This window comes from Glycine soja, chromosome 6 (assembly GCF_004193775.1).
Source record: "Glycine soja cultivar W05 chromosome 6, ASM419377v2, whole genome shotgun sequence".
Classification (NCBI taxonomy): Eukaryota; Viridiplantae; Streptophyta; class Magnoliopsida; order Fabales; family Fabaceae; genus Glycine; species Glycine soja.
This window is the reverse complement of record NC_041007.1, coordinates 3,684,309-3,702,373: the sequence shown is the minus strand read 5'-3', so window position 1 is coordinate 3,702,373 and position 18,065 is coordinate 3,684,309. Positions and strand designations below refer to the sequence as shown.

The following is an 18,065-nucleotide window of genomic DNA, read 5'->3' as shown; positions in this document are numbered from 1 at the left end:
AATTGGGATCTGCAGGAGATCCTATAGACATAAAGAACTTCTTGTATCCAAATTCATCCTTACGAGATGAGTCTATACATGGAGATTAGACACTCGGTCTTGCAATGGCTAGGCAAGCTAGGAGAAACCATGGTTAAGTTCTAATGACCATGTGTATATATTCGTGGATTAAAAATGATTTCCATTCAAAGGTAAGACTATCACCTAAAAGAAACTCATGTTTGAATGGGAGATTCTTGAGTTCAAGTATCAGATCAAATCTCACATTGAATAAAAATAAGAAAATTAAGTATCATATAAGTGAGAGAAGAAGACTCATCAACTTAAATCTTAAAGATAATCATATACCCTTGCATAAAGTACCCCACATTAGGTAGAAAATTACCCTCATTTTCCAATATGAAACACAAGTTGACAACAATCATCTTCTGCTAAAAGTTCGAAGAACTAACAGTTAGGTATTAACATCCTATACCACTAACTTGTTGGAAAAATAAAACCAAAATGAAGGAAAATAAATATGAAGAAGATGCATAGTCTTGAATTAAATAACAAAATAACAATAACAAATTAAATTTAATTGATAGCACATAAATAATGCATTATATCATACAATGAGCACAAGGAAAAATTAAATCAAGGGAAAGAATTAAATAGCCTGGGTTGAAGCGCGTAAACGCTATCCTTAGAGAGAAAACGCCCCCACTGCACGGGTAAGAAATTCTGATTGCGCTCCTCTCCCAAGATACGACAACCCGTTGGTTCCGATCGTGTGCAGCGAAAGGATCCCCGAACCTTATGAACACCAATGCTCTTGCTCTCACAAAAATTAAGTTTTGTATAGGAGAAGAAAAAGATAAATTTTTGGCAGAAAGAAACCAGAGCTCTCAGTCTGTCATTTCTAGAAAAGAGGAGATAGATATATATAGGCATTTTGCAACAACAAAATATGACCGTTAGAAATATGACCGTTGGAAAACCAACATACAGTTGTCACAACAAATATAACAAACTAGTTTGACTCATTAAAACAAAATCTTAAGAGAATCTAAAATAAATATTATTTTATAAAATAGAATTAATATATATTTATAAATTTTAAATTAAAACACAAATATTTATCAACATTCCCCCACATAATTTAAAATTTTAAAGTATATTTTCTAAAAGATAATTTGTATAAAAACATAAGAGAAAGAGCATGTGATATTGTATTTCGGTATAAGGAACCTTCCGGGTTTGAGCCTTATACCTAGTGTTTATGAACTTCCATCCGAGAAAAATGTAGTGACTTGATTGTCTTGAACTACATATTCTTTAACCGGACTTTAGTACACAACCCCTACAATATTGGTGTTCAATTAGGTTCTAATCAGTGGTAGCGCGTTACACGGCCTTGCGCTTGTATCTTGTTTCGTGAGTGTCACTTAGAGATTAGCCCATATCTCACAGTGGCGGCCCCACCACCACACTCACTAGGTGAATCCTCAAAGAGTGAGTTGTGACCCTCACCCCTACAATAATTGTCATCGGATTCATTAAGAGGTATTTTGTTTTTTTTTTATACCAAAAATACACATATATAAATACCTCAACCTTAATATTGCCACAATTTATAATACACCTCGTCATAGGAATGAGAAACGGAACAACTCCGCCAAATTTCATTTTGGTGTACTTTAGTCAACAAACAATTTCGTTGTTACCCGTTGAACTCCATTCATGGGATCACCAATCACACGGAGACGGGTGTCCATTGTTGTAACTAAATAATGGACTTTAATCTCATTCCCCTCGACGACTCAAATACTTGTTGACATGTCAACCTTTTTGTAAGCGGATCCGCAATATTATTTTTTGACCTGACAAAGTCAAGAGAAATGACATCATGAGAAATCAAATTTCTTATAGACTTATGTCTCACTCTTAAGTGTCTTCTTTTTTCATTAAAATTTTGCTAGTCCCTTTAGATATAGCAATTTGATTATCACAATGAATTGGAATTGGAGGTATAGGCTTATTCAACAATGGTAGATCACATGATACTGCACCACTAGTAGCAGTATCTAAATCAATAATTTCTACTTCCATAGTAGAACGTGAAATAATAGTTTATTTAGCAGATTTCCATGATACTCACAACCAGCTAAAGCAAAAACATAACCACTTGTCAATTTTATTTCATCAAAATTAGAACTTCAAGTTTGTATCACTAAATCTCTCAATTATTTTCCAATCTACCAATTGCATGTGCAATATCAGACAGGCCTAGAAAAGTTTATCAAATGCAACAAAGAACCGATACTTTGAGAATATTTATGTGAAGAAATTCCTTTACTCAAATTTTTCTTTAACTTGATGGATGAGTCATAAGGAGTAAAAACATGTTTCGCATCAAAATAATTAAACTTCTTCAATAGCTTTTCAACATAATAAGATTGGGTAAAAAATCATACCATCATTTTTCTCTATAAGCTTAATACCCAAAATCGCATCTACACAACCAAGGTCTTTCATATCAAAATTTCTAGACAATAAAAACTTCACATCATTTATGAAATTCATTTACTACCAACTATCAATATGTCATCTAGATATATAAAATGACGCATCCATTATCATCAAATTGTTTCACATACACACATTTATCACTAACATTAATTTGAAAATCATACAAAAGAATAACTTAATCAAACTTTTGTGTCAATGCTTTGGAGCTTGTTTCAAACCATACAAAGATTTAACAATTTATTTTTCAAGAAAAAATATTTTCAAAGAAAGTCACATCTCTAGACTCCATAATAGTACCATTAGAAATTTCAGATACTTCTGAATTAATAACTAAGAATCTATAAGTAGTATTATGTAAAAAATATCCAACAAAATATAATTAATATTTTTTTTAATTTTCCTTTTCTTATTAATAGGGATATTAACCTTTACTAGACACCCCCACACTTTAAGATATTTCGGATTTGGTTCTCTTTTTCTCCATAGCTCATAAAGATTTTTCTTTTGTTTATAAGGTACTCTTTTAAGAATACGACATGCAAAATATAAAGTTTCACCAAAGTGTTTATTTTATTATTTTTGTGTGTTATATTTTCACAGGCTTATCTTTTATCAATGAGTTATAAATAAAGAGACAATCAGTCAACATGTAACAACAAAATACTTGCAGTAGAAATAATAACATTAAACAATAAAAATTAAAAACCAAACAACAAATGTCCTAATTTTAAAGACTTGTGTTCACAGGATCATTTGACCAAGTAAAAGATAGTTTTCTAATCATATAGGAATGAAATTAGAAGTATGCTTTTAGTTTTTCACATAAACTAATTCTAAAAGCATTTTCTCTTCAAAACCATCATTAATGAAGAAAATATATTTTAAATTTCAAATTATAAGAAAATAATTTTCAACAATCTCTCACTTATGTAAAATTTAAGGAAATGAAATAATATAATAAAACATTTTTAATAAAACATAATACATTGTGTCTTCATCCATTAATTTTCGAGACTTACTAAAAAGGGAGTCAATCATATTCATGACAGATATTTTGGTAAAATAGAATGCTACTGTAAAAAAGACTATGCAAGAAGAAAGTGATAACGATTTTCTCTCTAAGACTGTTGGAAAATAAAACCAAAATGAAGGAAAATAAATATGAAGAAGATGCATAGTCTTGAATTAAATAACAAAATAACAATAACAAATTAAATTTAATTGATAGCACATAAATAATGCATTATATCATACAATGAGCACAAGGAAAAATTAAATCAAGGGAAAGAATTAAATAGCCTGGGTTGAAGCGCGTAAACGCTATCCTTAGAGAGAAAACGCCCCCACTGCACGGGTAAGAAATTCTGATTGCGCTCCTCTCCCAAGATACGACAACCCGTTGGTTCCGATCGTGTGCAGCGAAAGGATCCCCGAACCTTATGAACACCAATGCTCTTGCTCTCACAAAAATTAAGTTTTGTATAGGAAAAGAAAGAGATAAATTTTTGGCAGAAAGAAACCAGAGCTCTCAGTCTGTCATCTCTAGAAAAGAGGAGATAGATATATATAGGCATTTTACAACAACAAAATATGACCGTTAGAAATATGACCGTTGGAAAACCAACATACAGTTGTCACAACAAATATAACAAACTAGTTTGACTCATTAAAACAAAATCTTAAGAGAATCTAAAATAAATATTATTTTATAAAATAGAATTAATATATATTTATAAATTTTAAATTAAAACACAAATATTTATCAACATAACTAACTACTTTTAGTCTCTGCCTTCAACTTCAGTTAATTTGTTCCGTCAACTGGACAATAAAATTACAAAGTCTGTTCAAAGAAACAAGGCCACATATCTCACACTCTATAACTCTGTTTTCAAGCATCCTGCACAGCATGCAAATAAATTATTTTTTAAAAATTACACAGAAATTATAATTGATTATGCAAAAGAATTAAATCACAAAGAAGTTTCTGGAATTACCACTGGTTCCCAAATTGTCAAGAGCTGTAATGGTATTGTAACTTGTTCCATGAAAGCTTTGGTTCAAAACAGACCGCATATACATGTATAATTATGATTATTATTTTCAAATTCTCACAAACAAGAGATTTTCACTCTTTAGTCTTTACCTGTGGCATTGGAAGGAATTGTGTTTGATTGGCTAGGCATGCTGATGCTGGCACCATATCCACCAATAGGTGCATGTCCAATGCGTGACTGGAGAATGTTATTAGAGAAACAAATTAAACTAAGTATTAACTTTGTGCTAAATTTTGGTGAGTAAATTGTCAAGACCTTTACTTACATCTTTGGAACGGATCTGCTCTACATTAAAATTCAATTGAGTTTACAGTGGCAAGTTTCATAGACAAAAACTGCAAAATATAACTTACGTAAGTTGAGCATTCGAGTAATCACGACATTGGAGTTGACTCTTTAAAAAGTGTTATCCATAATTCCGCATCATTGAATTTAGGATAATCTATAGTTTATCCTCACGTGGTTTGCCGAAATATTATTGTCTCACCATGTGGAACATTTATACTATGTTATAGCATCTAATAAATAGGCCAGCATACCACAAGATTTTTTACTGTACAGCACAAGATAGATATCCATATTTATCAAATACATACATGGGTAATTGTATGCTAATGAGAAAACTTTAGGATGAAGTGTCAATTTAAAAGCAAAATTGATTTTTTTTATATAAAAAAGAAAGACCACAGGTGAAAATTGTAACTGTCCATCATCACATACATTATGCAGTGAGATGAAATACTGGATCATTTTATCCAAACATTAAAATTATGTACATCAGCAAGTGATGGGTGAGGTGATCCACCTGGTAAGGTGATTCCTCAATCCAGTATTTTTCATGGGCATTTAAAAGCTAAATTAGCTAATGCATCTGCTACTCTGTTACCAGACCGTTTCACAAAAGTAAACTTAAACCCCAAATGAGATGGTTGAGGTTAAACGATCCATTTATATATTATATTGCAGAATTATTATTATTATTTATAATTTTCCGGGAATGATGCATGTGCTCAGAGGAAACTAGATCAACATTCAAGTTTGAACAAAACATAGAATGTCGAAAGTCATCCAAAACAATTCAGAAAAGCTGCTATTTGTAAGCGTGTGATTAAATACATAACAGCATACCTCAACCTGTTGTTGCAGTAATTGCACATAGTTTATAATCTCATCCAGCATTACCGCTTTACCCGTTATCTGAAAGCCAATGACAGCATAAAATTAATATACCAGAAATCATCACTACATTATTTGAAATCATGACAAACACAATCATCTCAAATAACCTTTTCGCATCCTGGAACAAGTTCTTGAAGCAACCTCATTCGCTCACTAATCTTTTCTCTCCTTACCTGCAAACATGAGTGTGTTATAACTCATACTTTATCAATAAAAAATGGGTTTCTCGTAACAAAGATTTATGTGTTAAGATGATGGTACCCTTTCTGCAAGGTTGTGACTGTTTGTAGCTTGACCTCTTCGGGTTCTCACATGAATGAAATTTTCTTTGGGAGCTTCTTCACTCTCGGAGTCATCTTTCTTGTGCTTCAGCAATTGCTTTCCACATAAGTTAGCTGCACTATTTTGTGCAAATTTTGGTTTCTTTTCACATTGTTCTTTCACATCATCACAGCTCTTCCCAGAAGAATTTTGAAGTGTTTCCCCCTCAGCATTCTAAACAATGTTTTTTAAAAAGCATTTCTTTCGTTAGCTTCCTAAACCAAAAAAAGTCAATGAAATACTCTACATAACCGAGTCTGATATAAATAGAACACACTGGACCTACCTTATTTGAACTGAAAGTAACATTATAGTAAAGTCCTCGTTTTCTTTTATGTTCACCAGGTGCAGCTCCTTCTTCAGAAGTAGAATCTTCGTGCTTAGATTTCTCATTATTTAATTGATTCCTTTCTATTCCAGACTCATTACTCGGATTATGATTTGGCAGATACCCTATGTTATTATCTATATCATAACAACCCGTTTGGCCAATGGAGGGAACCTTAAGGGCCATGTGCTCAAAATTTGAGTCAGATACATATTGAACAAAGTGAGAGTCACAGTTCATAACAAAAGGGTAAGCTGAATGGGCAAACTCACTATGAGAAACCACGAGAGAGCCTCCAAAAGTTTGACTCAAAGGAACAAGTGGATCCCAAGCGGAAGAAGAAAGAAAAGGATTAGCCGCGCCTGAAGGCATAGCCATAGAGGCAGAACTAACTGTCATTTCTGAAACACTTTGAAGCCCCAATGCATTTTCAAGATCACCCATCTCGAGAATCCAGTATTGCCTAAACACCTAGAGCTAAGAAAGTAGCCTATAAATAATGTATATATCAATAAATTAGTATAATACCGGTTCAACGTAGTCTAGATTATAATGGAGTTAAAATAAACACAAGAGGATCATGATTAAAGGGAAAGAGAATTTTGACTAGGTAGGCTCGAGAGATATCTTGCAGGACTCAACAAGGAACACATAGCATTGGCAGCTTTATAGGACTGAGAGGACGGTAAAGTAAAAGAAGACTCATTGTGGCTTTGACAAAAACAAAAAGGAATATAATCCACTCGGGAGTAGCTACTAGCTAGTTACTTCTTCCTTCAAAGATCGTAGAATCCGGCCTATTACTATAATGTTTAGGAAAAAAAGGGAAAAAGGCTTCCCCTCAGACAGAAAGTGAACCTTCCAGAGCATAAAGTGGACATAGACAAGCAACGTGATACATTGATAGCTAAGTGCAAATAAAGCAGACTCAATTTTCTCCTTTGTTCACAAAACAACTAAAATTTCCATTCCTCCATTTGATTCGAACAACAACCGGGGCAGGACCCATTGAATGGCTTAGAAGGTTTGAAGCTTCAAACCAAGTGAATAAACAACAAGCATTGTAGCTTAGTTTTGATTTATTAGACAGGACAAGAGGAAGAACTCTAGCTGTGAATTCTGAGAAATGAACAAAGCATCATAAAAATTTACTCTGGTAGTGTCTGGTAAAGAAGGATGAAAGCATAAGGAATGAAAAATGAACTAAAGAGGATGGAAAGAGAATAGAAGATGAAGTTATTTGATTGAAATAATAAAAAGCATAAAAAAATATCAAAGATTTAAATTGGAGTAATATGTAAAGAATAAAAAGAAGTGTTCCTATTCTTGGAGAAGATGGGATGGGTAGGAGTACCAGTATAAAAGAAGTGTGTTTAAAATTTTAATACCCATTTTCATATCTGTCTGATTTATATCGAGTTTCGATATATTTGTAAGTAATCCACTGCTCTCTTTTCTCTTTTTTATAATTTTAAATTAATTATATATTCAGTTTTAATTATATTGTAATTAAAATAGCATATAAATATAATGAGTAACAAATAAATTAAAAGTTAAAAAAATTAAGAATTTAATTATATTTTTAAGTTTGTTATTTAATTATTTAAGTACTAAAATAATTGATTTATATTTTTAAAAATTATACTTTGATAATTATTACATATTTTTATAATTTAATATAGAATATGATTGATTTAATCATTCAATTATATGTATGTATTATTAAGATTATTTATATTAAATTTTATTAAAATTGAACAACAAGAAAAAGGTAATTATATCATATATGTTTTAATATATTTTAAAATGTTTATATTACGTTAATTTTAATTTATACAAATAAAGCAATAAATGATTTTAGATTAATACAAATTTTTATATAATCTATGTGAAAAGAACTTTTAATTCAATAATAAATTTTTAAAAAAATATAGTTTAATTAAAAATTATAAAATAATATTGTAATTTTTAAAATTATATTAATGTAATTTGATTCATCTATTTATATATAGATAAATAAAATTGATTATGTTATCATCTGAGACCAATTATATTAAATTTTAAACGATTTAATTGATACACAACCAATCATACTAGTAAAATAATCAATTATGTGGCCACTACAAATTCGAACCCACGGGAGTCATGAGTTCTCTGGAACAATTTTAAAAGGACTCTTTTTGTTAGCCGCCAACCCAAATTCACTCACTTTCATCTTATTTTGAGATGAAAAATTTGCCAGATGAGACCCATATTTTTTTTTAACTTGCAGGCCAAAATCACCCCTAACAAACATTTATCCTATCATTTTGATTCCCAAACCACCTCAATTCACCAACATCTCAAATTCACCCTCTTAAATCAAACACATACTCAATCCTTCGGTGACTTGTGAAAGGGACATGATTGTGCATAGTGACAGACTGACAGTAGTACCATTTAACATGTATCTGACTGTGTCATCAGGAGCGTCGAATGCTTAGTTAATTTCGAGATGAAAGACCACTTTTACCAACTGGGTAGTGGCATAAACATCGAGGGTAGCACAAAAATCCACTTTTTTTTTACAAACAAACAACACAGGGAGATACTGAACTAGATAGAGAAGGGCACGGATAGACAGAAACTTTGCTTTCCTGCACGAGGTTAGAAGTGACATGGTATCATTTTGAGATAACAACTTCTAACTGCTCCTGAACGTAAAATTAATTCAAAAGCTTATGCTAAATTTCTAAGGCTTTATGCAATGAAAGATGCTTGATGGTTGTGATATCTTGGACAAAAAAACTCAGAGTTGGGCTTCTCATGTGCGCGATGCTGTCACTCGCCGCTTCTAGTAACGGAAAGGTATTTCATGGCCACGATCTCCTCCGACAGTCACAGCCTAGACCACGTCTTCCTCTGTCGCCTCCGCGACTACACACAAACTTCGCCCTTAAAGTTGCTTAAGCCACAAAAGTGGTTGTTGTTGCTGGAACTCCGTGGATATGTTGTCATCCTCGTCTGATCTCCGGGGAGATGTCGTTGTCGCCTGTCCTCGCCGAATCTCAGGGAAGATGAAACGTTGTCGCCTATTATTATTGCGACTGAAAATTTTATAAAAAGAACCCGCAACGGTTGAAACCAGTTTATCACATTCAATCTATATCTTTCATTTTCATAAGCTTGTATCCAACGGCTGAAAATTATTTCGCACCGTACCACACCTAATTAACTGACGCGTGCATGCTAAAAGCCGTCTATCTTATATTAACAACTCATTTCCAATCTTTCTTAAGAATAAAAAAATAATTTTTGTTCAAAAATTCCAAGAAAAAAGAGAGAAACATAACAAGTGAAAATAAAAAATTATAAGAATGTGAGTTGTTTGATATTTTTCTATTGGAACAAAATTGTATGAGTATTTTAAATGTGTTATGACATTGTGAGGATTATTAAAATTAATTTAATATGTTCTAAAATATCTAAAGTGACTATTTATAGTTAATCTCTCGCTTTTCATTTTTGTTTTGCTAATCTCTCTCTCTCTCTCTTTTATCTACAATTGATTGCATGAAAATGACATTTTTCAACTTCACAGGTGAAATTGAAATCTCTATAATTAATATTTTGATTAAACCTACTCGTTTTTCAGAGGGTGTATGTTTTATTAATTTATTTTCTTTTATAATTTTATAGTGTGTTTGGTTTATATTTTTATTTGTTGTTTTTATTTTTTGAAAACTATTTTTATTTTTAAAATATTAGAATTCTGAAAATATGTTTGGTTAAATTTCTGGCTTTTTACTTTCAAGAAAAAAATACTGAAAATATGTTTTCAAGATGAAATGTATTTTTAGATTTGCTTAAAATTATATTCTTTGTCATCGCATTTTCTTTTACTCAAAATGAGATTCTTAGTTTCAACTGAAATTTTTAATTTTTTGGTTCGTTTAAAAAAATATTTTAACTGAAAATAAAAACTGAAATTCAACCAAACACATTTTTATCACTATTTTTTATTTTCAATAAAAATAAAAATAAAAAACAATCAAATCAGACCTCCCTTAATTTTCATGAATTCCACTCTTGTTGTATCTCTATCAAGTTATATTTGCTATCTTTTATTAACTTCGAATGTTTTGGATTAGGTAAATATAGTGCATGTACATTGCCAATGTTTTTTCCTCTGATTCTGATTTGAAAAAGTTTTAAAATTGATATTGGACATATTTGAAAAGTATCAGAATACTTGAAAAGTATTAAAATACTCGATGAAATATTTGAATACTCTAGAGAGCTGGGTTTTTTTTTTTCTTTCTGAGAAAAATATTCAAATACTTGAAAATATTGTATCAATTACTTACCACAGAAAGGGGCTACGTTTAGTTACTTGTCAGATATTTGAATACTTGAGATAGTATTCAAATATTTTAAATAGTATTTGAGTACTTTTCAAAATATTCAAATACTTTATACTAGAGACTCTTTTCGAAAGTCCATTATTTTTATGATAAGTTAAAGACTTATTTTTTATATAATTTATCATGAAAAAAATGACGAAGAGACAAGGGAAAAGATGAGGGTGAGAAAGAGAAGAATGAGTAATAATATGGATCAAAATAAAATTGTGCAAATATGAAATAGGTGAATTTGTTACTTCAAAATAAAAGGTGAATATTGTTGAACGTAACTTTTCAAGGGTATAATAGTTACCATAAAAATGGAAACAAAAAAGTGGTTATTTGGGTCACAAAAAGGGATTATGCTGAAGAAGGAGCAGGTCATAAATTTGGGCTGTGAAGAAACTCAATAGGGACATGTTAGGTGCATTCAACAATTAAGTGAATGGGTAAAATTGTCCTAGTGTCAAAGTTTAAAAATAAAACTAATTTAAAAAAAAAAATAATTCCTTCTTCCGAAAGAAGGTTCTTCCGGTAGAATAATTTATTCTACTGGAAGAATTTGTTCTACCGGAAGAAGGTTCTTTTAGATGAATAATTTATTCTACCGGAAGAACCTTCTTTCGGTAGCTTCTTTGGAAGAAGTTCTTTCGGTAGCTTTCCGGAAGAAGGTTCTTCCGGTAGAATAAATTATTCATCCGGAAGAAGTTCTTCCGATAACTTCTCCGAAAGAAAGTTCTTCCGGATGAATAATTTGTTCTACCGGAAGAACCTTCTTCTGGTAGTTTTTTGGAAGAAGATTCTTCCGATAACTTCTCTTGGAAGAAGATTCTTCCGATAGAATAATTTGTTCTATCAGAAAAACCTTCTTCCAGTAGCTTCTTTTGAAAGAAGAAATTATTTTTTTAACACAAGGACAATTTTACTCATTCACTTAATTGTTGAGTGCACCAGCAATATTATTGCTGGGTGCACCTAGCATGTCGCAACTCAATACTTGTTTTTTCAGGCCTCTTCTGATTTTTCTGTTCTTGACAACTGCAAGTAGTGTAAGAGAAGCGTCACAGATTCTTAGGTTTTTCGACCCTTTTTTTCGGAAGGGGCTATGGATTTTGGGGTCAATTCTAGGCTTCACATTAAGTGGGTAATGGACTAACAAACACATAAAAATTAGGACCACCAAGAGTTTGATAAAGAGTAATGCTAATTCTCCCTCCTATATCCTCTTACAAATCCTCCTATTATATTTTATGGTAGATATTAAATGAAAAATAAAAATATTTATTATCTTTGAAGTATAAAGCATAACTAAAACTTATCATAAAAGATAATAAGATTTGTTGGAGGATTAAAAATTAAAAATATTCTTAAAATTGGATGGGTGAATTTACTGATTTAAAGTTCAATGATTCAGTCGTGATTGAAGTGATTTTATAATTTTTAATATTATATAATTTTTTAAGTAATAAAATTATATAATTAAAAATCAGGATTAAAAAATTATTAATTAGTATAAATGATTAAATTATATGTTTCATAATAAGATAAAAATTAATAATAATTGATAGTTATGTGAAATATTTAAGAGTGTATTTTTATTTATTTTAAAATTATTTTAGATTAAATAAAAAAAACGATTTAATCTAGGTTCTCTATATCGGTTTTGGCTGGTTTTATGCTGATTTTACCGGTTTTGAGGTGCTTCGTTTTTTAAGTGTCTTTAGATTGATCACCTGACCAATTTTTTATTGAACTGACAAGTTCTGTTCGATTTGAAAAATCTCTAGAGCTATTATTGTTTATAAACGAATGATTTATTATCAATTTTTTAAAAGATTATATAACACCTCTTATCAAATGTTGCGACTTATGGTTCTATTTTTTTGTTACAAGATATTTTTTTTTTTTTTACAAAGAAGAGATTTATATTTAGCATTCAATAACACCTCGAGTAAGAAGGGATTATTCACTTCAAAAAATTAAATAATAAGAACGGATTATGAGATTGACTCACTAATAAAGAGAAAATAAATGGAAAAGACATCATGAATTGAAATCTTCCGTTGACAAAAACTAATTAATATTGATTGATAAAAAAAAAAAACTCAAATAAGATTTTATCTTAAGGAGGATTCTCATGAATGTTTAAAAAAATGGAATATTTTTCATTTTTTTCTCTTAAATAGTATGTTGTATTTTCTGCTGTTGGTGAGTCTGTTAAGCGTATAATTAAATTTCTACAAATATTTTATACTAAAAAAAGGAAATATAAAATATAATGTAATATTTATATACACCTGACCATCTACAATCATTTTAGATTATTATTTAATCATAACTTATCATTTAAATTACTTTAAAATTATTATTTTAGTGATCGAATGATCGTATAGTTTTTACGTTGTGGATGTATAATTATTTTTTCACAGTCAAAAACTTGGATACTTTCATTCAAAATAGGACAAACAATACAGGAAGCTAAATGATGAAAAATATGGTTGCTAGCAAAAGACAATGATGCTCTTGCAAGAAGATGAATAACATACTTGATTTGTCGTCTTATAAAACTCAACATGGTTGACTTTTACTTTACAAAACTCACCGCCGAGTTTGAAAAGAATTGCAATATATCTCTACGCTTATTTATCAGAGTATGAAAAACTGAACACCGCTTCCTTTATTGAGTAACACTATCCACCACAAGTTTACAATCTAATTCAATATCTATAATGTGAAGATTTGGTTCCTTGAGCCATGAAAGTGCACGAAGGAGACTCACGCTTCAGCTTCCTCCTGTCTAGGATTTCCGCTGTGCTGAAAAATAAGATAAACGACAAGAAAAAAAGATTACATATATATGACAAAAAAGATAATCGATATTGGAGGTCTGAAAAAATACTACATTACTTGGGGATATTGTCCAGGTGCCAAGAATATACTATCAATCACGTGGGGTCGAAATTAAAGTTCTTAATTAATGACAAATAATAGTAGTCATTTTAATAATAATAATAAGAATGTTTTTTGAACGAGCATAAGGGTGCTTTTTCTTACTAATTAAGGAATTGTTATTGTTCTTCCCTATATTTCACAGTTTTTATTCATTTGATTTTCCATTTTTGTTTGCTTAGTTATGTTCTTATTTAGTATATTTTATTTAATTTCATAAAAAAACATAGATCTCATAATTTCTTCTATTCGAGTTGGACACAACAACTAGCTGCACAACAAAAACATTATCAAAAGAAACAAACGTAGCACATGTACAAAATTTCTGACTAATAGAAAGGGTATTCACATTGTTAGGGTAAACGCTACTCCATTTTCTACTACCATTTCCAGAGAGCCACCAGAAAAAAATGGCAAGGACGGGACCAATTGTGATGAGATTTCGAAGAAAGAGCCTCTAATAAGTATTATAGGCCTCCCGGGATGAAACATGGCTCGTCCATAGGAGACACATTATTCTCTCCCTTTCAGTAACAGCACAAAACATTCACAACGTTATATTTCGGTCCCCATATACGGTCCTATTATTGAAGAATACGACAATCTAATTTGGAGTTTCAATCAAGTTGTAATATAAGATAAGGCTACAGCATGTTTCCGGGACCATCTCTGTTACATTGCATGCAGCCTGTTTTTGTATCTCTATATCTATATTTTTGTGGGGGGACCTTTCGGCTAAACATTAAAGTTTATCAATACACGTACGTACAGTAGCCAAGCATAAGTGAAAAACTAAGAGATTTTTTCATTTTAAAAAAGGTTTTATATATAAACATCTAAACTCGGAACTAGCACATTATTTTATGTATTTTTTTAATTGCAGCGTGACATCTCAAGACATGAAAAAATATAAGTAAAAAAGTTTCACGTTAAGAGTCACTTGATTAAATAAGATACGTAGGTTAGGATAAACATCCTATCTTTGATTCCTATACCTATAGATTAACTTAAAAAAAAACTTTAAATAAATACGAATAAACAAGTTCAACAATATATGATTAAAATGGATATGTTAATGCATTTAGGTTAAATATAGGGTCGAATTTACTTGGCTAGATAACTTATAGTAAATTGATGAAGGTCTCGCCCATGTTTCCCAACAAAGGCCTATATCATGCTGCCTTGTGTGAAATACAAGAATTAACATTGTGCACCCATGTTCAAAAAATGTCACAGAGCAACTACCACCCTTCAATCAAGCAAAGTTTTTTGACAATGGGATAAATTACAAAATGATATGGGATTTTTTTGCCTCAAAGGAAAGCTCATTGGCCGTTGGTGTTGACCTATGCCTTCACACAGTCTTTTCTCAAATGAAACACGCTACGTGCTAACTGGCTTCATCTTTCTATATTCTGTGTGCCTTACTATTCAACTTTAATTATATGCATTTTGAATTCACACCTACCACATTCACGTTCTTTAATTTCATTTGCTATCGTCAAGTCCTTTCAATGTCTTCAATGCAACAATGTACGTACGTAATCCTGAAAATTTTCTTCACCAAGATTTCAAATTCTGATAAACTGGCACTATATTAATCCAGCTATCGAGCAAGAGCAAGTGCTTTTCCAAAGCTGTCCTTTCTGAACTTTTTTTTTTGTTCGTGTTTGTTTGCTTAAGCTGTCCACAATAATAAGATTTGTAATCATATTTCTTGACTAAACTCTATGGATAGAAAGAAAAACAATAAAACTGAAGTGGATCTTACTTTTTCGACCCCTCTGTTGAGAGTGAGGTACAACTTTTACTTTGCATTCTTTTACATGAGACTTGCTAGCTTTTTGACCATCAATATTCTTATTCTAGTTTAGCCTTTTGCTTTTCATGCAATCTGCTTCTTGCTGTGTTTCACTTTTAGACATTCCCGCTTTTTCTTTGTCACAACAAAGATTTCTTTTCTATTCCGCATACATTAATTTGGATCCAGAAAAGATTAGATAAAAATTAATTATCGCTCGCCATTTGCACCGATTTTTCGAACGACAAAGTCCGTTGACCTACAATACTACAATGTATTTGGCCATAATTACATCATGTTTGATTTCCAGATGAAAAAAGCAAAATAATTTTGCATCATGACCTTTATTTTTATTTTCATATTATTTTTTCCCCTTAAATTTGTATTAGAACGCAACATAGTAATTTTAACTTCGATCCAAACATTTTAAAAAAATGAAATAGTACAAAATATTCTTTTTCCTCTATTTGTGAGAAAAAATAATTTGGATCTAAATTGAGTTTTCGTTGGCATTTTCAAATTTGTTTCTATATGATCTTAGTTTTATATACATAAAGTTAATTTAAAAATTATTTATGTTTGAAATTTTTTATCTTAAGACAAGGTATAAGAATATTGCACAATACCTTTGGTTCAATCGAGGGAATGAGCGCGGAGAAATTTTAATAAAGTGAAGGGGGAAATTGTTTGGTCTGTTTCAGGAAAACAAAAATCTTGCTTAATTTCTTTAGTTCCTAAGAAGATAAAAATATAGATAATATACTATTATATATTACTGTAAATAACGCAAAAGAGATATAAAAAAATCTTGAAATTTAATCAACATAATCAAAAAATTACAAATCCTTTTCTCATTTTTTTTCTTTCAAATTTATCAATATCAAAAGAGGTAGATAGAAATGGAAGTTCTTTTTTTTTTTGTGATATGGAAGAAAAAATAATTTTGTCATTTCCCTTTCTTTCTTGTCTCTCCTCTAATCCTCTTCAGTTTATTCCAAACTAACCATTTAACGAGAACTCTGGCAAATGGCTACCATTGTCTTTCAGTTTTGTTATTTCTTCGCAATTTTTTCAATATAATTTGTTTAATAAAAAAATAAATATATTTAATATCTTAAAAATTATAATAATCACTGTTTTTCGGCCTTAACAGTAGTTAACACCAAACACGTGCCTTTAATTGTAAGGATTGGATCTCGTTATTGGACGCAACCAATAAGTATGCATTTTGTCGACGGAAAAAAAGTAGTAAATTACTACTACTATTACACTAACGACGTTGATGGAGCGTGCCCTACCATTGCATCAATGATGCTCCTCGTACATTTGCTGGATGCGATTACCAATCCGGGAGAAGTATTAATTGGAACAATAGGAGTTGCTTTATTAACAATCTGCAGTATGCCATATTTATTATAAGTTGATGTGTCCAAAGGTATGAGTAAACAGTACTTGTGTACCTAACCCCTCTATTTGACGTGGCTCCACCATTTTGAAATCGAATAATTGAGAGATCGAAACTATTTCAAAGAAAAATGTACACTATAAGTGTATTGAGAGTACTAATTAAAAAAAAATAAAAATCAGTTATTCATTTGAAAAAATTATAATAGTTATAATGCTATTAATAATTTTAGCGCAATTTTTAATTTTAACTATTTTTTATTTATTAATTATTTAATTAAAAAGATAATAATTCTCATTAACAAGGCCCATAAAACAAACTGTAACAAGAAAGACAGATAGCTAGATTCCTTAAGGTGATCACTCATTTATCCCGTATTATGGATCAATCGCTAGAAGCTGTCTTTTTCTCTTGTTAAAGACGGTGTTATAAAATAATTCGGATTATAAACGCATTATTAGAGATCATGCAAAGAAACAGCTATTCCCAACTTCAGGATGGAACTACTTCCAGCTTTCCCGGCTCTGATTCCTCGTTGTCGTTCCAAGTTATTATGGTCAAGAATCAAGAATAGTAGTGCAATCAAGCACAGATACTTACACACGTGGGAATGCAATCGATAACAGGATGGACAAAACTTGTGTTAAGGCACCAAAGCAACCACATCAAGACATGAAATCGCTTTTACGCCCCAATATCCATCTCTGGATTTCGGCAATTAGAATGAGAGAAGCTATAGATATTTTTAACCATGAAGCCAACTTTTGTTTTTTAATTAAAAAAAAATGTCTTAGTGGCGTACCCAGGTAATTATGACAATTTAGCCAACATGAAACTTTCATGCAAGAATCTCCTCAATGATCACCTTTTCTTTTTGAATGACGAATGGAGCATTAGCTAGCTACCTTTGAAGAAAGCTGAGATAAGAATGGTTTATGCAATGATAGTACTACTATTATGCAGACCGAGGGACACATTAGCTACAAAACGAGATGATGTGGTCAAAGTAGTGGTCTCATTGCATTATTGGGAAACATTGAGCTCATTTTGTACTTAGCAGGACCTAGAAAAGATGCAACTCCATAAAGAAAAATCAATAATGTAAGGGCCACTTCCATATTGCCAAACATCA

At 30.9% G+C, this 18,065-nt stretch overlaps 1 protein-coding gene across 1 annotated transcript; it reads right to left on the bottom strand.

The window, feature by feature from the left end:
• Positions 1-323: 323 nt before the first annotated feature.
• LOC114414792 (transcription factor bHLH74-like) lies at positions 324-7,511 on the bottom strand. The gene is made up of 8 exons (XM_028379204.1): positions 6,355-7,511; positions 6,009-6,242; positions 5,855-5,920; positions 5,697-5,765; positions 4,834-4,903; positions 4,509-4,745; positions 4,279-4,411; positions 324-477 (listed from the first exon to the last, which is right to left on the bottom strand). The coding sequence occupies exons 1-5, from the start codon at positions 6,838-6,840 to the stop codon at positions 4,859-4,861; spliced, it is 900 nt and encodes a 299-aa protein (XP_028235005.1). The 5' UTR covers positions 6,841-7,511; the 3' UTR covers positions 324-477; positions 4,279-4,411; positions 4,509-4,745; positions 4,834-4,858.
• Between the last annotated feature and the right edge of the window lie 10,554 nt (positions 7,512-18,065).

Excerpts from the sequence above, each read along its gene's own strand:
- LOC114414792 (XM_028379204.1), bottom strand. The coding sequence starts at position 6,840 with ATGGGTGATCTTGAAAATGCATTGGGGCTTCAAAGTGTTTCAGAAATG. Across the intron at positions 5,921-6,008 it reads GTCACAACCTTGCAGAAAGG|GTAAGGAGAGAAAAGATTAG; the intron begins GTACCATCATCT and ends TCATGTTTGCAG. Across the intron at positions 4,904-5,696 it reads TACTGCAACAACAGGTTGAG|TTTTTGTCTATGAAACTTGC; the intron begins GTATGCTGTTAT and ends TATATTTTGCAG.